The sequence below is a fragment of the Oncorhynchus mykiss genome, chromosome 26 (genome assembly GCF_013265735.2).
Source record: "Oncorhynchus mykiss isolate Arlee chromosome 26, USDA_OmykA_1.1, whole genome shotgun sequence".
Lineage (NCBI taxonomy): Eukaryota > Metazoa > Chordata > Actinopteri > Salmoniformes > Salmonidae > Oncorhynchus > Oncorhynchus mykiss.
In genome coordinates this window covers 14,708,413-14,730,049 of record NC_048590.1, presented here as the reverse complement: position 1 = coordinate 14,730,049, position 21,637 = coordinate 14,708,413, and the positions used below count along the sequence as shown (strand labels likewise).

The 21,637-nt window shown below is 44.9% G+C and overlaps 1 protein-coding gene across 1 annotated transcript in view; it reads left to right on the top strand.

The window, feature by feature from the left end:
* The window catches only part of LOC110506082 (SH3 and multiple ankyrin repeat domains protein 3-like), an 85,626-nt gene that overhangs the window by 58,684 nt on the left and 5,305 nt on the right, over positions 1–21,637 (top strand). The window contains exon 10 of the mRNA XM_036964122.1: positions 19,307–19,739. Within this exon, the coding sequence (XP_036820017.1) occupies positions 19,307–19,739 (433 nt within the window). The remainder of the gene's footprint in view (positions 1–19,306; positions 19,740–21,637) is intronic.

Sequence of the window (21,637 nt, the reverse complement as noted above, 5' to 3'; positions counted from 1 at the left end):
ATGTTGCAAATCAGAGAAAGGTGGGTGCTCTGAAGCTCAACCACCACTCTCCTACCTCCTCTACCCTCTTCCCTGCCATTTCTAGTCCCCTTCTCGCCCGCTCCGTGTAGTCGGTCAGCTTGCTATGTTGGGATACAGGTGGAATTGTCTGTCCTGCGTGAGCTGAGGCACTGCCCTGGCATGGGTAATTGATTGTGTGTGTGTGCCTATACAGTATTTAGAATGTGCACTGAAGAGCATTAGCCCAAGAAGAGTAATGAGTGAGTAGAGCTATGTGTCATTAAGACTCACATACCTTCTCTCCCTACATCCTTCTCACTCCCTTGTTCCCAGACATGTCAGGGACTTTATAGTCGGGTCTCTTTCTTTGTGTTGGAGTTGGATTAGAAAATAGGCATGAGTTTAATCCTGTACAAGAGAGCACAGAGCAGCTCAGCTAACCCTGACACTGCCTAGCCTATCTTGTAACCCAACTCAAGGTGCTCATGAATCAGTGTATTATTGAATTACTAACATGGTATGCCCCAACACTCATTCAATTAACTAGTCTGTTATTCAATCTCTGTATTATACCCATAGGAGATACTAGAGAGTCAGACCAAAGCAATAGAAACAGGTTGGATAGATTATGGTGGATGGGTTATATTGCCATATAATGTGTGTCTAGGTTCTTCGACTGGGTTAGCGAAGTGAATAATATAGTGACAGGATATTGTAGCGGTTTCGGCGCAAAGATCTTTGTAAGGCAGGGTTTACACATACAAACACACACCACCAGTCCAAGTGAAGGGTTAAACCGGTTTATTACGATCAGGTTTCAGCAGTGTTCCTTATATACAAAACAAACAGACTAAACACTTTGTCACCAGTGGCAGGTCCTCCAATCTTGGTCGTTGGGGGGGTTCAATTCTTGTTGAAATCATAAGTTCCTTTCTTCCATTAAACCGCCTTCTCCACTGTACGTTCTGGCTCCCCAATAACCTCCTACTCCTTTACCTCCTGGGGTCAAAGAAAAGACAAAGGAAGAAAACAAACACAGGGCGTCGTTAAGTAGAGGCCTTGATTGGTTTCACCTGTCTGCAGTTTGGCTCTGATTACAACTGGAGACAGGCTGTTGTGCTGCCTGTGGCTGTTCTGCTGCAGTCTAGAAGTTTTCCCCTGAGCTGTCCATGGTCCTGCCTCTGGGGATTACTTCATATTGCTGTCCGTAGTCCTGGCAGCCAGAAAACAAAGAAAACTTGCAGGCACATAGTGTCCATCCACCACACAACCCTTGAAACCGCTACAATATGAATAATAAAGTGGATGAATTATAGATGGATAGAGCAGAAATGATGCTCCTCGAAGGACGAGGCGTCATTCTTTAGCTCAGCCTATAGAGAGAATTCCCAAATGTGTGTGTCTGTGCGTGTGTGTGTGTGTATGTGTGTGACCTACATCCATAGTAATGACACAGATAATGGTGGGAGTAATGAGAATAGCATTGGGATGTGTGTAATGTAGTCATAGAGGCTTAGGAATATCCACATGTTCTGTACAAGACATAAACTCACAGAACCTAAATCTGAGTGAAGCGTCAATAACCATAAATGTGTGTCATGCATGTGATTGTGTGTTCATTTGCACGTGTGCATGTGAGTCTCGTAGTGTTCATCTCTTTGAGTCAGCCGACTCTTGCTCCTCGTGAAAGCAACACACTCCGAACCAGCAACCAGGTTACCATGGCATCAGGGCTTGTGTGCTAATCATTAAAGGACTATGGCATCTGGCTGATGCTCCAAGTGGTAAGAGAAATTTGAGCAGAGGTACAATTCCCAGTTTGAAGGAAAGTTATACGGAGCGGATAATTGGAGATAAAGGAGATAGGGGTGGTGGAGAGATGTTGTAGAAAAATAAGTATTACCCCTTTCCAACTATACTATCAGGAATCAAGGAGACCCAGGTGCAGACACGTTGAATGAACAATGGTTTAATGGTCCAAGGGGCAGGCAAGAGACAGGTCCAGGCAGGCAGGGGTCAATAATCCAGAGATGTGGCAAGTGCACAGGTCAGCGGCAGGCAGAGTGGTCAGGCAGGCGGGTACAGAGACGGGACAGGCCAGGGTCAAAAACCAGGAGGGCGAGAAAAAGAGAGGCTGGGGATAAAAGCGAGCTGGCAGGACAAACGCTGGCAAGCTTGACAAACAAGACGAACTGGCAACAGACAAACATAGAACACAAGTATATAATACACAGGGGATAATGGGGAAGATGGGCGAAACCTGGAGGGGTTGGAGACAATCAGAAAGACAGGTGAAACAGATCAGGGTGTGACAATACTGTAGATGGAGATAGGGAGGATAAATAAGTACTGTAGCGATAGAGAGGGATCTAGTAGAAAGATACTAGTATAGAATAGGACTTTATTGTCCCTTTTCACAGAAATTCGTATTTTTACTGATACAGTACTCCTGGGCCAGAAAATCCAAAGGTAGCTAGTTTGAATCCACAAGATGCCAAGGTGAAAAATCTGCCCATGTGCTGGATAATGAGCATCCTGGATGTGACCTCACTCTCCGAGAGTTTCTCAGGGAGAGTTGGCATATGCCAAAAACACATTAAGCACAAAAGTTATCCATATCCTCATATCTATCTCACACAGCAACATGGTCAGCCACAGAGCAGCACCCCAGGAGAAGTTTAGCAGAGATTTGGTGGCAAATAAAGATGGTGAGGGGTATACGTAGATCGATTGGGTAGTAAGTAGAGCTAGGAAGGGGGTTAAATTGAGATAGAAGTTAGTGTGCAATGTGTCCAATCGATCAGTGCTTTAGTAACTAGGCGCGAGTGAACATGTCCAGACACTCTGCTTTGGTAGATAGGCTAGTAAATCTGTTTCTTAAATCCAGTCAGTTTTTTCCCATTCTGCCGGTAAGCCTCTCTAAGAATGATTGACAGATGTGTGTGTTAGACCTCACGCTGCAAGAGTGTGATAATCCGCCATGGTGGCCAAATCAAACACGCAGATACACAATGTGTGCTTCATACACACACATGCACACAGAGACACGTGCACGCACACACACACACACACACACACACTCAACACACTCCTTAGCACACAAATGGCCTGCCCAACAAACACTCAACTAAACACACACCGGCAACCAAACACCCACTCAGCCAATGCTCAGCGGCAATATGGCATACTCATGCAGGGCCATGACGTAATTTAATAATGCACTTTATATCAGTTCAAAGGAGTCTTATGTCTCCTCCTTAGTGAACTATGGTAATGCATTCTTGTCTTAATGTCACTGACTAGCTAATCCAGTCTCCCTAATTAAAGAACAAACACAGCCAGCGTGGCTCTGAGTAGCTGGTGACACGGTTCACCGCTGCCTGTTCTACACAGCTTTTGATGAGACAGCCAGAGAGCGCCCTATAGTAATGGGATTTAGAGGAGACTAAAAACAGGCAGCCGCAGGAAGATGATAGGAAGTGGGGAGCTAACTTCCTGCTGTTGAGCGGAAGGTTGAGGAGTGTATTGTGTGTCCTAGTTTGCTGCAGTGGAACACGTGTGTTGTGGTGGGTGTGGTTTAGGGTTTAATGGCGGGAACCGGGTTACAGAGATTTACCGGGTTTTCCCGCCCAAACCCATTCACTTTTCCCGGGATAAATAATTGCAAATTATAATAAATCATTTATATGATCAGCGTAACATGAAATGGAACTGTTAAATTATTTGCAATGTCTAAATCTGTCTTAATACGGCCTTCTCTGCTTTGGACTAAAAGAAATGGCGCCAGAAGAAATGGAAGCAGTTTTACGGGCGCCCAATCAATGTGGGGGGTTTTCGCTTTATTTGTAACTTATTTTGTACATAATGTTTCTGCAACCGTATCTTACGGCAAAAAAGAGCTTCTGGAAATCAGGACAGCGATCACTCAACTCGGATTAGACAAAGATTTTTTTCTTCAACAAGCAAGACGCACAAGACATTCTCCAATTACCCGACAGGGCCAACATCCCCGTTATTTGCAAGAGGAAGCGACGCAGGTACAGAGGACAATGAGCCGGATGCCTGGTCAGGACCCGGGAAAAAAGGCGAGTGGGAAAGCTGCCATTACCGTCAATACTACTCGCCAAATATCCTACCAACGGAACCTGAAAAACTGTAATATTCGTGGCTGAATGACGACATGGATATTCAGCTAGCGGGATATACGCTGCACCGGCAAGATAGAACAGCACAGGGGGGGCGGTCTGTGCATATTTGTAAACAACAGCTGGTGCACAAAATCTAAGAAAGTCTCTGGATTTTGCTTGCCTGAAGTAGAGAATACTATGATAAATTGCAGGCCACACCATTTGCCTAGAGAGTTTTCAGCTATACTTTTCGTGGCTGTTTATTTACCACCACACGCAAAAGCTGGCACTAAGACCTCACTCAGTCAGCTGTATAAGGAAATAAGCAAACAGGAAACCACTCACCCAGAGGCGGTGCTCCTAGTGGCCGGAGACTTTAATGCAGGGAAACTTAAATCAGTTCTACCAAATTTCCATCAACATGTTAAATGTGCAACCAGAGGGGGAAAAAATGTAGATCACCTGTACTCCACACACAGAGACGCATGCAAAGCTCTCCCTCGCCCTCCATTTGGTAAATCCAACCACAACTTTATCCTCCTGATTCCTGCTTACAAGCAAAAAAATAAAGCAGGAAGCACCAGTGACTCGGTCTATAAAGAAGTGGTCAGATGAACCAGATGCTAAGCTACAGGACTGTTTTGCCAGCACAGACTGGAACATGTTCCGGGATTCTTCCACTGGCATTGAGGAGTACACCACATCAGTCACTGACTTTATCAATAAGTGCATTGAGGACGTCGTCCCCACAGTGACTGTACGCGCATACGCCAACCAGAACCCATGGAATACAGGCAACATTCGCACTGATCTAAAGGGTAGAGCTGCCGCTTTCAAGGTGCGGGACTCAAACCCGGAAGCTTACAATAAATCCTGCTATGCCCTGTGGCGAACCATCAAACAGGCAAAGCGTCAATACAGGGCTAAGATTGAATCATACGACACCGGCTCCGACACTTGTCTTATGTGGCAGGGCTTGCAAACTATTACAGATTACAAAGGGAAGCACAGCCACGAGCTGCCCAGTGACAGAAGCCTACCAGACGAGCTAAATCACTTCTATGCTTGCTTCGAGGCAAGCATCACTGAGGCATGCATGAGAGCATCAGCTGTTCCGGATGACTGTGTGATCACGCTCTCCGTAGCCGACATGAGTAAGACCTTTAAACAGGTCAACATAAACAAGGCTGCGGGGCCAGATGGATAAGCAGGATGTGTGCTCCGGGCATGTGCTGACCAACTGGCATGTGTCTTCACTGACATTTTCAACATGTCCCTGATTGAGTCTGTAGTGCCAACATGCCAACAGACCACCATAGTCCCTGTGCCCAAGAACACAAAGGCAAATTGCCTAAATTGCTACAGACCAGTAGCACTCACGTCTGTAGCCATGAATTGCTTTGAAAGGTTAGTAATGGCTCACATCAACACCATTATCCCAGAAACCCTAGAGCCACTCCAATTTGCATACCACCCAAACAGATCCACAGATAATGCAATCTCTATTGCACTCCACACTGCCCTTTCCCACCTGGACAAAAGGAACACCTATGTGAGAATGCTATTCATTGACTACAGCTCAGCGTTCAACACCATTGTACCCTCAAAGCTCATCACTAAGCTAAGGATCCTGGGACTAAACACCTCCCTCACTAAGCAACTGTATCCTGGACGTCTTGAAGGGCCGCCCCCAGGCGGTGAGGGTAGGTAGCAACACATATGCCACGCTGATCCTCAACACTGGAGCTCCCCAGGGGTGCATGCTCAGTCCCCTCCTGTACTCACTGTTCACCCATGACTGCATGGTAGGCACGACTCCAACACCATCATTAAGTTTGAGGACGACACAACAGTGGTAGGCCTGATCACGACAACAACGAGACAGCCTATAGGGAGGAGGTCAGAGACCTGGCCGTGTTGTGCCAGAATAACAATGATTGTGGACTACAGGAAAAGGAGGACCGAGCACGTCCCCATTCTCATCGACGGGGCTGTATTGGAGCAGGTTGAGAGCTTCAAGTTCCTTGGTGTCCACATCAACAACAAACTAGAATGGTCCAAACACACCAAGACAGTCGTGAAGAGGGCACGACAAAGCCTATTCCCGATCAGGAAACTAAAAAGATTTGGCATGGGTCCTGAGATCCTCAAAAAGTTCTACAGCTGCAACATAAAGAGCATCACTGCCTGGTACGACATTTGCTCGGCCTCTGACCGCAATGCACTACAGAGGGTAGTGCATACGGCCAAGTACATCACTGGGGCTAAGCTGCCTGCCATCCAGGACCTATACACCAGGCGGTGTCAGAGGAAGGCCCTAAAAATTGTCAAAGACCCCAGCCACCCTAGTCATAGACTGTTCTCACTACTACCGCATGGCAAGCGGTACCGGAGTGCCAAGTCTAGGACAAAAAGGCTTCTCAACGGGATATGTTGGGATATGTACAGTCGTGGCCAAAAGTTTTGAGAATTACACAAATATAAATTTTCACAAAGTCTGCTGCCTCAGTTTGTATGATGGGAATTTACATATACTCCAGAATGTTATGAAGAGTGATCAGATGAATTGCAATTAATCACAATGTCCCTCTTTGACATGCAAATGAACTGAATCCCAAAAAAACAATTTCCACTGCATTTCAGCCTTGTCACAAAAGGACCAGCTGATATCATGTCAGTGATTCTCTCGTTAACACAGGTGTGAGTGTTGACGAGGACAAGGCCGGAGATCACTCTGTCATGCTGATTGAGTTTGAATAACAGACTTCAAAATGCTTCAAAATGAGGGTGGTGCTTGGAATCATTGTTCTTCCTCTGTCAACCATGGTTACCTGCAAGGAAACACATGCCGTCATCATTGCTTTGCACAAAAAGGGCTTTACAGGCAAGGATATTGCTGCCAGTAAGATTGCACCTAAATCAACCATTTATCGGATCATCAAGAATTTCAAGGAGAGCGGTTCAATTGTTGTGAAGAAGGCTTCAGGGCACCCAAGAAAGTTCAGCAAGCACAGGACCGTCTCCTAAAGTTGATTCATCTGCAGGATTGGGGCACCACCAGTACAGAGCTTGCTCAGGAATGGCAGCAGGCAGGTTTGAGTGCATCTGCACGCACAGTGAGGCAAAGACTTTTGAAGGATGGCCTGGTGTTAAAGAAGGGCAGCAAAGAAGCCACTTCTCTCCAGGAAAAACATCAGGGACAGACTGATATTCTGCAAAAGTTCCAGGGATTGGACTGCTGAGGACTGGGGTAAAGTCATTTTCTCTGATGAATCCCCTTTCCGATTGTTTGGGGCATCCGTAAAAAACCTTGTCCGGAGAAGACAAGTTGAGCGCTACCATCAGTCCTGTGTCATTGTTACGGTGCGTGAATGAGGACCCAAAAGCGAACTAACGTAAACAGGGCTTCTTTAATAACAAAACATACGTAGGCTCAGATGGACCGGCAGATTCCGACAGGACAGGACAAGGTTGCAGCAAACATGACGATAGTCTGGTTCAGGCATGAATAACACAAACAAGAATCCGACAAAGACAGAAACAAAAACAGAGAGAGATATAGAGGACTAATCAGAGGGAAAAAGGGAACAGGTGGGAAAAGGGGTGACGAGGTAGTTAGGAGGAGACAAGGAACAGCTGGGGGAAAGAGGGGGAGAAAAGGTAACCTAATAACGACCAGCAGAGGGAGACAGGGTGAAGGGAAAGGACAGAAACAAGACACAACATGACAATACATGACAGTCATGCCTACAGTAAAGCATCCTGAGACCATTCAAGTGTGGGGTTGCTTCTCAGCCAAGGGAGTGGGCTCACTCACAATTGTGCCTAAGAACACAGCCATGAATAAAGAATGGTACCAACACATCCTCCGAGAGCAACTTCTCCCAACCGTCCAGCAACAGTTTGGTGATAGACAATGCCTTTTCCAGCATGATGGAGCACCTTGCCACGAGGCAAAAGTGATAACTAAGTGGCTCGTGGAACAAAACATCGATATTTTGGGTCCATGGCCAGGAAACTCCCCAGACCTTAATCCCATTGAGAACTTGTGGTCAATCCTCAAGAGGCTGGTGGACAAACAAAAAGCCACAAATTCTGACAAACTCCAAGCATTGATTATGCAAGAATGGGCTTCCATCAGTCAGGATGTGGCCCAGAAGTTAATTGACAGCATGCCAAGGCGGATTGCAGAGGTCTTGAAAAAGAAGGTTCATCACTGCAAATATTGACTCTTTGCATCAACTTCGTGTAATTGTCAATCAAAGCCTTTGACACTTATGAAATGCTTGTAATTATACTTCACTATTCCATAGTAACATCTGACAAGAATATCTAAAGACACTGAAGCAGCAAACTTTGTGGAAATTAATATTTGTGTCATTCTCAAAACTTTTGGCCACGACTGCACTGTATATAACTTGTCTTTTTACTGTTGTTTTATTTCTTTGCCTACCTATTGTTCACCTAATACCTTTTTTGCACAATTGGTTAGAGCCTGTAAGTAAGCATTTCACTGTAAGGTCTACCTGTCGTAAGGTCTACCTGTTGTATACCGGTTGTATTCGGCGCACGTGACATATAAACTTTGATTTGCCTTCGGCATGAACAATAATCAATGCTCAGTGTGTGTGTGGCCTACCGTATTTACTTACACAAAGTTGCCATAAATTCAAAGTGCATGCATTGTTTATTCTGAAACCTTGAAATACATTTAACAGGGTAACAAAATTGGGTCCAACTTTTGCCATGTTTGCTAGCCAGAAGGCTCCCGTTTAATTTATTTTGTGCTGTGACTATTTAACAGTCTGATGGCCTTGAGATAGAAGCAGTTTTTCAGTCTCTCGGTCCCAGCTTTGATGCACCTGTACTGACCTCGCCTTCCGGATGGTATCGGGGTGACTCGGGTGGTTGATGTCATTGATGATCTTTTTGGTCTTTCTGTGACATCGGGTGCTGTAGGTGTCCTGGAGGGCAGGCAGTGTGCTCCTGGTGGTAGCATTTGGGCAGACCGCACCACCCTCTGAAGAGCTCCCCGGTGGTATAATCATATCAGAGTTTTTCACTGGTATTATATAAATAATTTAAATAGCACTTCCAGTTTGAATGGGAGTACTGGAAATACCGTTAATTCCTTGCTGTTTTCTCGGGAAGGAAAATTGATAGATTCTGTGGAAAATATTGAACCCTAGTGTGTATGTGTCGGAGTCTGTAAATGGCAGTGGTGGAAAAAGCACTCAAATGTCATACTTGAGTAAAAGTAAAGGTACCTTAAGTTAAAAGAAAATGACTCAAGTAAAAGTGAAAGTCACCTAGTAAAATACTACTTGAGTAAAAGTCTAAAAGTATTTGGTTTTAAATATGTGTCAAAAGTAAATGTAATTTCTGAAATATACTTAAGTATCAAAAGTTAAAGTACAGTATAAATAATTTCAAATTCCTTATATTAAGCAAACCAGACAGCACAATTTTATTATTTTCATTTTTTTTACGGGTAGCCAGGGGCACACTCCAACACAGACATAATTTACAAACAAAGGATGTGGGTGTTTAGTGTGTCCACCAAATCAGAGACAGTAGGGATGACCAGGGATGTTCTCTTAATAAGTGCATGAATTACATGAACTGCATGAACTGGTCGTCCCCAAAGCCAACACCTCCTTTGGGCACCTTTCCTTCCAGTTCTCTGCTGCCAATAACTGGTTCGAATTGCAAAAATCGCTGAAGTTGGAGACATATCTCCCTCACTAACTTTAAGCATCAGCTATCTGAGCAGCTGTTCACGGCCCATCTGTAAATAGCCCATCTGTAAATAGCCCATCCAACTACTTTTCTCATCCCCATATTGTTTTTATTAACTTTTTTTGCTATTTTGCACACCAGCATTTCTACTTGCACATCATCATCTGCACATCTATCACTCCAGTGTTAATTTGCTAAATTGTAATTACTTCGCTATTATGGCCTGTTTATTGCCTTACCTTACCTGACTGTTGATCCCATGTGTAACTCTGTGTTGTTTCTGTCGCACTGCTTTGCTTTATCTTGGCCAGGTCGCAGTTGTAAATGAGAACTTGTTCTCAACTGGCCTACCTAGTTAAATAAAGATTATTAAATAAAATAAAATTACATTTTAAAGACTAAGTTGTCCTCGATAGGCCAGAGCTCTGACGCCTGTTCATGGCTTCATGATTATCTTAGTGACAGAACTCAGGCAATCTTGATTGATGGTGTTGAGTCTGAATTTCTTGTAGTGTAGAAAGGTGTACCACAAGGGTCGATTTTGGGACCTGTTCTCTTCATTGGTCAATCTGTTAAAAATTTAAAACTTAATCTACAATTGAAGTCGGAAATGTACATGCACCTTAGCCAAGTATATTTAAACTCAGTTTTTCACAATTCCTGACATTTAATCCTAGTAAAAATTCCCAGTTTTAGGTCAGGTCATTTTAAGAATGTGAAATGTCAGAATAATAATCGAGAGAATGATTTATTTCAGCTTTTATTTCATTCATCACATTCCCAGTGGGTCAGGAGTTTACATACACTCAATTAGTATTTGGTAGCCTTGCCTTTAAATTGTTTAACTAGGGTCAAACATTTCGGGTAGCCTTCCACAAGCTTCCCACAATAAGTTGGGTGAATTTTGGCCCATTCCACCTGAAAGAGCTGGTGTAACTGAGTCAGGTTTATAGGCCTCCTTGTTCGCACACACTTTTTCAGTTCTGCCAACAAATGCTCTATGGGATTGAGGTCAGGGCTTTGTGATGGCCACTCCAATGCCTTCACTTTGTTGTCCTTAAGCCATTTTGCCACAACTTTGGAAGTATGCTTGGGGTCATTGTCCATTTGGAAGACCCATTTGCGACCAAGCTTTAACTTCCTGACTGATGTCTTAAGATGTTGCTTCAATATATCCACCTAATTTTCCTCCTCGTGATGTCATCTATTTTGTGAAGTGCACCAGTCCCTCCTGCAGCAAAGCACCCCCACAACATGATGCTGCCACCGCCGTGCTTCACGGTTGGGATGGTGTTTTTTGGCTTGCAAGCCTCCCCCTTTTTCCTCCAAACATAACAATGGTCATTATTTCCAAACAGTTCCAATTTTATTTCATCAGACCAGAGGACATTTCTCCAAAAAGTACAAACTTTGTCCCCATGTGCAGTTGCAAACCATAGTCTGGCTTTTTATGGCGGTTTTGGAGCAGTGGCTTCTTCCTTGCTGAGCGGCCTTTGAGGTTATGTCAATATAGCTAGCTACATTTTCAGATACTACACATTTCTAATTTTGACAAAGTATTTTTATTTCAGCTAGTTAACGTTAGCTGGCTGGCTGGCTGGCTGGCTGGCTGGCTGGCTGGCTAGCTAACATTACGTGTATGATCTTATTATTCGAATCTCAGACCCATTTGCTTGACTAGTTATAGCCTAATGTTAGCTAGCTAACATTGAACCTGGTTGGTTAGCTACCTGCAGATTCATGCAGAGTAGTAACGTCATGAACTGGGATTATGGTTAATTGTTTACTTAGCTAGCTAGCTACATGTCTTAACAAAAGACTCTCGTCTGAGTGCCACTTCATATAATGTTTACATACCCTACATTACTCATCTCATATATACTGTACTCTATACCATCTACTGCATCTTGCCATCTTGATGTAATGTATCACTAGCCACTTTAAACAATGCCACTTTTATATGTTTACATACCCTACATTACTCATCTCATATGTATATACTGTACTCTATACCAGCCACTGCATCTTGCCTATGCCGTTCTATACTATCACTTATTCATATATTTTTTCAATGTACATATTCTTATTCATTCTTTTACACTTGTGTGTTTAAGGCAATTGTTGTGAAATTGTTAGGTTAGATTACTCGTTGGATATTACTGCATTGTCGGAACTAGAAGGACAAGCATTTCGCTACACTCGCATTAACATCTGCTAACCATGTGTATGCGACAAATACAGTTTGATTTGATTTGAGCGCAGAATAACTGATGAATTTACGAACGCTCAACACAAGTTTAATAAGGCCGGTGTCAGTAATCATCGGCAAAAAGGCATAATTAAGTTGTCAGCAGCACAGTTACTGTCACCAACTCTCTAAATAACATGAAAACAGCCTAACCTGCTCTGCTAGGGATTTACGAACGCCCTGAGTGCACTCTGAGCGCACTCTTGCACTCCAGATTTGAATTTACAAACACACCCTAGATCTACAACTTTCGAACATAAAGATCAGTGACCTCGTATTTTTCCGTGTTCCCGGTTGTCTTGAAAGTGCTATAAAACTCATGGTAGGCTACACTTCTTCAGCTCATATCTGTGTGAAGCCAGATACAGTGCTCTTGTCTGCATTAAAACCTAAAATTGATCCATGTTGGATGTGACAGCAGAGGCACACTGTCGACCACAACCCCTGACTTTGAAAAGCTCCAACGCCACATGTATCAAGCACACCCATCTCACCCATGTCGGTGAGCCATTATGTCAGACTAATTTGCAATTGACTGCCATAGCCCCAAATATTTAAAAAAGTAAACATTTGCTGTTAATTTTTTTTTCTTCACATGGTTGGGGTCGAGAGGGTGAATAAGTTGAGCAATTAACAGTCGTATCATGGAGCTTTTCTGACTCTGGGGATGTAGATAATGGGCATCATTGCCAATATCCGGATGTATCCCTTTAAAACAAAAATATCACAAACAATTTTCTATTGCTGGATAGACAACTTTGATATTTTTGTTTTAAAGCGATTCTTCAGGATTTTGTCAACGAGGCACTTTATCTACTTCCCCAGAGTCAGGTAAACTCATGAATACCATGTTGATGGTTCTGTGTCCAGTATGCACAAGCCTGCTATACTGCTATACTCATAGACTTCCAGTAAGCATCTGTCACTGGTTCCAAAGGTTGCATGTTCGAATCCAGTTATAGGACGTTTTAAAGGGATACTTCAGACATTCCCATTCAAGTTGACATTCGACAGTGGGTGGACCGTTGGCCATCTTTCTGGTAGTAATTGGAAGTTAAAGTTTCAATTCAATTTAAATGTTAATGGTGTGCCCGCTAAATTGCAGGGGTCTGAAGGTATAGGTCCATTCTATGAATTATGTTCTGTGATTGAAATGACACCCACCATGTATTGAAGAGGATACTGTGTCTCAACCATGACTGGCACAGCACAAACACTTCAGATTATATAAAATAGAGTCTAAGCTACAACAAGCTTTAAAAATTACATAGTTGTTTGGTAAGCTTTCAAATTATATCAAGCTCAACCGCTTGTCTTTTTTTCAGCTCAAAAATGTGTCAACTTTCTGACCACTTCCACCATGGGCAAATATGTATGAACGGTTTGTTTCATATCAAAAGGAGTGCAGTCAGAAAATGATTGAAATCACATGTTAATGAATTTAACAACATTTGTCAATGAAGCATGTCAAGTTTGCCTTAAAATTCCACTGAGAGAGAGAGAGAGAGAGAGAGAGAGGGGGGGGGGGGGGGAGAGAGGGAGAGAGAGAGAGAGAGAGAGAGAGAGAGAGAGAGAGAGAGAGAGAGAGAGAGAGAGAGAGAGAGAGAGAGAGAGAGATAGATATGACTGGCGGTGCGGCAGTGAGTGTTCTTTCGCGCCTCTGCCAGGCCGGTTCCTGTGCGCTGCGCTCGGGCGTCAGATTTCCCCGGCACTAAACTCCAGCAGTCGCTGTCCACGGTACCTGCTGCTACATTCTTCAGTGACCACGGTGGAATTCTGAGATTTTATTTCTTGATTTTTTTCCTGGGCTGTTTTAAAAAAGTGCACTGAATATGCAGGTATTCTGAATATTGGAGTAGCGTAAGAAGCGGTGAAAATGAAGTCTTTTCTCAATGCCTTAAAAAAGGAAGGTAGGTCTATCACCTTTACGAGTCTGTGTGCAAGTTTTATTTGCGTTTGTCTCATAATTAGATGGGATTCTCTTCCTTCGCTGCTGCGCGTTCACTTTCAACTTTCTCAGGCGATATTTGTTTATCCCTGCGTGGCACACTTTCAATAATTTCATCTGCTCCAGTAAGTTATTCTACATATACTACATTTTTGAATGTGACGAATATAGCTAGGTATTTGCGTTGTCGTCCTGATTTAAACTAGCAGCACCTATACAATTATGTTTTTTTTTTTTTTACATGTGTCGTTCTTTTTAGGATAGAGGTTATTTAACATGTAGGATAAATTATAGGTTATGTCATAGATTTAACGTTGGCACGCATTTGAGTGGTTTCCAAATAAATGTGTTATGATTCAGTCTTCTACAAAAGGTATTTATAGTCAGTCTCCTTCACCAATCAACTACTGTATGTAGATTATAGCCAGCGAGAAGACACATAGTGTATCTATCGTTCTCCTGGTCCACGGGGGAGAAAACACACCCACCAAAATGAGTGGATGATACACGTCACCAAAACGGCTCTGCCGGGTGCATTATGGATCCATCTGCCTGTGTGTGAAAACAGTTGGTTCCTTAACCCTTTACTTCCACCTGACATGCTATTTCTGAATGAGATATGCTCAAACTGGATCTATGAGAACTGCATTTGTTTTGTTTTCTTTCAAAGCTTGGTATAGTTTCATTGGTTTCACTATATTCAGTCAAATCCCTTGGTTGCAAGACACCAGAGCTGGTCACTCATCGCCCTTTGACCTTTGTTCTCTTAGTATTATGGAGCAGCAGTAAATGATATAGATCACACTGATTGCTTTCCTCTCTTATATAAGACATCTCTGGATGTTTTGTCATCCTATTTTCCTTGGTTCTCCATTCCTATAGAGGGAATGTGTGCTTATTACATTCCACAATTGAGAGCACAATTAAGAGCTGAGTGTGTGCATGTGTGTGTGTGTGCATGCACATGACTGCATACTTGCATGTATGTCTGACTGTCAGTTCTGGGTCAAACTATGGCAAATACTTGCAAGGACTTTATTTAGTTTGCCCAGTACAATAGAACCAATCAAAGGATGGGGGAAGTTTGAACTCCATGCTGCCTGGCAAGTAGGAGCGTTGGGCCAGTAACCGAAAGGTTGCTGGATTGAATCCCCAAGCTGACAAGGTAAAAAATCTGTTGTTCTGCCCCTAAACTAGGCAGATAACCCACTATTCCCAGTGCGCTGATGACACATTTCAGTTGAATGCATTCAGTTTTACAACTGACTAGCTATCCCCTTTTCCTTTCCTTTCCTTTCCTTTCCTTTCCTTTCCTTTCCTTTCCTTTCCTTTCATTTCCTTTCATTTCCTTTCCTTACATCCAGTGCACCTCAGTTGTGCTAGGCATTGGCCTTTTAGTTGTTCCAAAGGTCACAATCAAAACGTTTGGTGAGGATACCTTCAGCCACCATGGCTCTGGCCTTTGGAACAGCCTGCCGAAGGATCTGAGGACCTCAGAAACTGTATCATTTTTAAAAAAATATCTTAAGACACATTCGTAGCCTTGCTTAAGGTGCTTTTAGTCGTAATATAATTTTTTTTTTATCCCATTTTATATATCCTATTTATTTGTATTTATTTTAATGCATTAGTCTCTCATATCCACTGTTATTTTATTTTATTTGTTTAACTATTTGAATATCTCTTTTAGAAAATGTAGTGTTTTATTTGTGTCACGCCTGCTCCCGCTCCCCTCCCTGGTGCTCAAAGGAACCAGGCTTCCCAGCATTATGCACTCCTGCCACCATCACTAAGCACACCTGCCTTCCCCCATCACACCTGCCTTCCCCCATCAAGTGTATTATTGGATTCAGATGGACTCAATCACCTGTTTATTACCTCCCCTATATTTGTCAGTTCCCCATCTCTGTTCCCCGCTGCTGTGTTAATTGTCGTTTGTAGTTGTATACCCGAGTGCTGACGCTGCTCCTGTCTTGTTCCCTTTCTGTTCCGTCTTAAATGTTGACTCCCTTTACCTGCTTCTCATCTCCGGTGCCAGTCCTTACAGAATGCAGAAGCCATCATACAAAGCATGCTGACGTTCCAGTTGGCGGTGACTTCGGGTCCAGGGCCGACACCGATGGAACCGGGGGTGCCTAAGCCACCTAAGCCAGCCCTAGCTGGCTCGAGGGGTTTCTTGCCCCGGTTGGCTCGGAAGTCGCCTATCCCACGTCAGGCCTCAGCCGGATCGCCAAGCTGTCACACCTCAACCGGGTTATCAGGCTCCCACGCATCAGCCGGTTCGCCAGGCTCCCACACCTCAGCCGGTTCGCCAGGCTCCCACGCCCCTGCCGGTTAGCCAGGCTCCCACGCCTCAGCCGGTTTGCCAGGCTCCCACGCCCCTGCCGGTTCGCCAGGCTCCCACGCCCCTGCCGGTTAGCCAGGCTCCCACGCCTCAGCCGGTTTGCCAGGCTCCCACGCCCCTGCCGGTTCGCCAGGCTCCCACGCCCCTGCCGGTTAGCCAGGCTCCCACGCCTCAGCCGGTTTTCCAGTCTCCCACGCCCCTGCCGGTTCGCCAGGCTCCCACGCCCCTGCTGGTTAGCCAGGCTCCCACGCCTCAGCCGGTTTGCCAGGCTCCCACGCCCCTGCCAGTTTGCCAGGCTCCCACGCCTCAGCCGGTTTGCCAGGCTCCCACGCCCCTGCCGGTTTGCCAGGCTCCCACGCCTCAGCCGGTTCACCAGGCTCCCACGCCTCAGCCGGTTTCGCCAGGCTCCCATGCCCCTGCCGGTTCGTCGGGACTCTACGCCCTGCCAGTTTGTCCATTATCCGTGCCTTGGTCATCCCGTCAGGCTCGCCCAGGTGGGATGCCGGGTGGCGCCCTTAGGGGGAGTTCTGTCACGACTGCTCCCGCTCTCACGCATTACGCACTCCTTCCACCATCAGTACACACACCTGCCTTTCCCCGTTACGCGCATCAGGGTATTATTGGACCTCACCTGGACTCAATGTTTATTACCTCCCCTATATCTTTGTCAGTTCCCCATCTCTGTTCCTCCGCCGCTGCATTAATTGTCATTTGTCGTTGTATACCTGTGTGCTGATGCTGTTCCTGTCTTGTTCCCTGTCTGTTCTGCATTAAATGTTGACTCCCCGTACCTGCTTCTCATCTCCTGCGTCTGTCCTTACAATTTGTCTTGATTTAGGTGTATTCATAGCCTCTGTGTGTAACGCAGTGATGTCAGTGACGCCAAGCATGTTCAGGATCCTCCCACACATGAGGATACTGTGTTCATTCCCCACACAAAAGCTGTGCACTCTTATGGTTTACTGTAAGTGTTTGGAATGTGGTTTGTTAATGTTGGGGGTGTGGTTAGATAGCAATGTGGTCCAGGTTGTGGTCAAAGATTGTGGTTGTGGTCAGGGTATATACTCTTGTGGTGAAGTGTTACTTCAAGTGTGATTGTGGTCAGGGTATGTGTTAGTGATTAAACAGGATGTGGTTTGTAATGCAGTGTGGGCCTGGTTGAGGTTGAGTTAGAATTGATCAGGTTGATGGTTATTGTTAGGTAGCGTGAAGGTGTATTAAGATGGCTCCAGTCTCTGCTAAAGCCAAAAGCTTGGCTGGCACATTCTCTCTCTCTCTCTCTCTCTCTCTCTCTCTCTCTCTCTCTCTGTCTGTCTCTGTCTCTCTCTCTCTCAAACACACACACTTCCTCAGGTGTGCATATCAAATCCCGCAGTGTGTGTGAAATGCATGTGGTTCTAGTCCAGTGCACTCAATCAAAGGCTGCTTCATATCTCCTATATAAACACACACACACACACACACACACACACACACACACACACACACACACACACACACACACACACACACACACACACACCAGCCTCTAATGGGCAGAAGAGCTGCCAGCACCATAGCATGTTAGCTCATTAGCCATTAGTGTCTCTCTTCATCTCTACGCCCTGGTGAAGGAGAGAGAAAGTGATGTGATGGCAAAACGGTCTAGGACTTTGTCACTGACACAGACAGTGGTGTATTGAAACCCTCTTAGATGAGGCTAGGGCTAAGGGAGGGCTTTTAGCACTATAGGCTAGGCTAACCTGTGGCTAGCTGTACTGTAGATACTAGCATTTAATCCCTGTAAGACACTTAGCCACCGTGATCAAAATCTTAACATCCAATCTACTACTGTAATTCTACGTTTAACAACAAATGCTAATGCTAGCTCTATTGTTGATCACCTTCTCACATTGAAAGCGTTGTTGGGTCTTTGGTGCAACTGCTCCTTCCTCCACTGCTTTAATTGCGAATGGAGATGAGAGTGCCGCAGTTGCACGCTTGTCAGTGTGATATAATGCTGAAAATCCACTGGGAAATAAGCATGGCCCTCCATTATGGTTCAATCACACCATTGCTGGTGGGGCAGAGGAGCTCAGCTGTACTCAGTGCAATAATAATAATCATCATACTGAGATCATAATGACTTGGATGTTTATGAGAGGGCCAGACAGGACTATTGAATAATGCAGAGCAGACATCCCCCAGGCAAGTGTGTGTGTGTGTGTGTGTGTGTGTGTGTGTGTGTGTGTGTGTGTGTGTGTGTGTGTGTGTGTGTGTGTGTGTGTGTGTGTGTGTGTGTGTGTGTGTGTGTGTGTGTGTGTGTGTGTGTGCGTGATTGTGTGTGTGTGTGTGTGTGTGTGTGTGTGTGTGTGTGTGTGTGTGTGTGTGTGTGTGTGTGTGTGTGTGTGTGTGTGTGTGTGTGTGTGTGTGTGTGTGTGTACGTGCATGCAAGTGTGTAAGGGATAGATGGTTGCCTTTGGGAAAAAAATAGATCTTGATTGATTCCCATCAAGAAAATCAATCAGACACATCGCCGTACAAGTAGTGATTGATATTCTGTGTTCGTGTGTCTGCGTGCGTAAGTACGAACATGCTTGCGTGTGTGAGTAAAATCTCAGGGCAATAAATTAATTATTCAAGGTTATCTCTTGGAGTGCTCTCCATTTCATTCTCTACCTACCTATCAGGTAGGCTAGTCCCATATCAGTAGATGTGAAGGAAAGGTAGAAGTGCTACTCTGTTCCTCACGTGTCTCTCCACCACAAAGTCTAGCTCTCTAAGACATATGATCATGAACAGAGAGTGAAATGGCTCATAAGACACAGACAACTATTTGCAAGGGTCAGGTAGAAATGGTTTATTAGATAATCAATGAGTGTCCCTATCTCTTGCTCTTTCTTTCTCTCTCTCATACCCAGTGCCTTTCCACGAGGTCCCGGAATACTCCAAGCGGCGTCGGGCACTCCCCCCTACCAGCAGCAGCGGCAGCTCCCTGGCGACCCCCCGGGTCCTGCTGCGCTCCAACAGTGACAACAACCTCACGGTGAGCCAAGGGCCCCCCCAGGACTGGTCCCAGCCCCAGGGACCCCCCCAGCACCACAGACCCCAACACGGAGGGGTCGGACCCCCCACCTCCACCTCCCACCATATCCTCTCTCCACAGCTGCTCCAGCAGATGCAGGGGAACCCCAATGGCACTGTGAGCACTATGGGCCAGGGGTCCCGCAGTACCAGCGTGGGGGTGGTCCCCCGGAGTCAGTCCCCGTCCCTCAACCGGCTGGGAGAGGAGGCCCGCAGGCCGCACCCGCAGACACATGTACAGACACAGCAGACGCAGCACAGACAGCCCAGGTCAGTAGGAGGAGAAGCAGCAGAAACACAGACATGTAGGCACACACGTATGCGTATGTACATGTGTGTGGCTGTATGTTTGTGTGTGTGTTTGCACTGCGGATTAGACGCTGAAGGCTTTATATTGCTGGTGACTTAACCCTGGATCTGCACAGTCCTCCTTGACAGATTAATACAGACAAATGGCACTGTCTTCCGTCCACACATTCGGACACTGTCCATCACATTCCTTCTGTCTGGGAACAAGGGAGAGAGAGAGAGAGCAAGGAGGGAAAGAAGGGGAGAACAGTTAAGAGCTCTGTTGATCCTACTTGAGACGTAGACGTCTCAACTAGGCACCTGGAAATGCAAATGCGCTACGCTAAATGCTAAATGTACTCGTTAAAACTCAAACGTTCATTAAAACGCACATGCAGGGTATTGAATTAAAGCTACACTCGTTGTGAATCTAGCCAACAAGTCAGATTTTTAAAATGCTTTTCGGCGAAAGCATGAGAAGCTATTATCTGATAGCATGCAACACCCCAATATACCTGAAGGGGACGTAAACAAAATAATTAGCGTAGCCGGCGCTACACAAAACGCAGAAATAAAATATAAAACATTCATTACCTTTGACGAGCTTCTTTGTTGGCACTCCTATATGTTCCATAAACATCACAATTGGGTCTTTTTCCCGATTAAATCCCTCCATGTATGCCCAAAATATAAATTTGTATAGCCTGTCTGGTTCAGGAAAAAAGCTCTCTTCCAACACGCAACGTCATTTTTTAAAATTATTAAGTTGCCTATATTCTTTGACAAAACACTTCAACCTACTTTTGTAACCCAACTTTAGGTATTTGTAAACGTTAATAAGCGATCAAATTGATCACTGGGCGATCTGTATTCAATAACAGCTACTCAAGAAAACAATGTCCCTTTTTCTCTCCCCCAAAATCGATTGCTGTATGCTGGACGGAATGAAGAATCTATTTGTCATGACACAAAGGATTTTTGTCAATGAAAATGACGTTTTTGGCTACATCGTGTGGAAGCTGTAGGAATTGCAACCTCGGCCCTATTTAATTTGGTGCCCCTTAAACAATACATGCAAGTGGCGCATGGATATTTTTTTCAGTTTTCAGTGACCAGTTTTTATTGCGCTTTTCGATGAAACACACGCTCTGTTATAGTCACAGCCGTGATTTAACCAGTTTTAGAAACAGAGTGTTTTCTAGCCACACATACTAATCATATGCATATACTATATTCCTGGCATGAGTAGCAGGACGCTGAAATGTTGCGCGATTTTTAACAGAATGTTCGAAAAAGGAGGGGGTAGACTTAACAGGTTTTAAGAGCTTGACAAAGAGAAACAACGGGCGAGAGGGGGGAATATTTATTTAATTATTTTATTAGGCAAGTCAGTTAAGCACAAATTCTTATTTACAATGACAGCCTACCGCGGCCAAACCCGGACGACACTGTGCAAATTGTGCGCCAGCATATCGGGCTCCCAATCACGGCCGGTTGTGATACAGCCTGGAATCGAACCAGAGTCTGTAGTGACGCCTCTAGCACCGAGATGCAGTGCCTTAGACCACTGCGCAACTCGGGGAGCCCAAGATCGGGAGGCGAGAAGGCATGCTGAGTGATGGAAAACAAGGGAAAGCGAAAAGGGAATGAGGGGATAAGTGTGTCTTTTGCCCTGACATGATGACAGTCATGTCATTTTCCTATTTCGGATGTTTAACACTGCAACTCAGGATGGATTGGATATTGGAGTTTCACTTTATCTCCATCCTCCCCTCCAAATCCTTCCCAATCCCATGTCCATCTTGCCTCTGGTCCTCTCCACTTCTTCATCTCCTTCAATCCCTTCTCCTTCCATCCATCAGCCTTTCCCTCTTTATTAA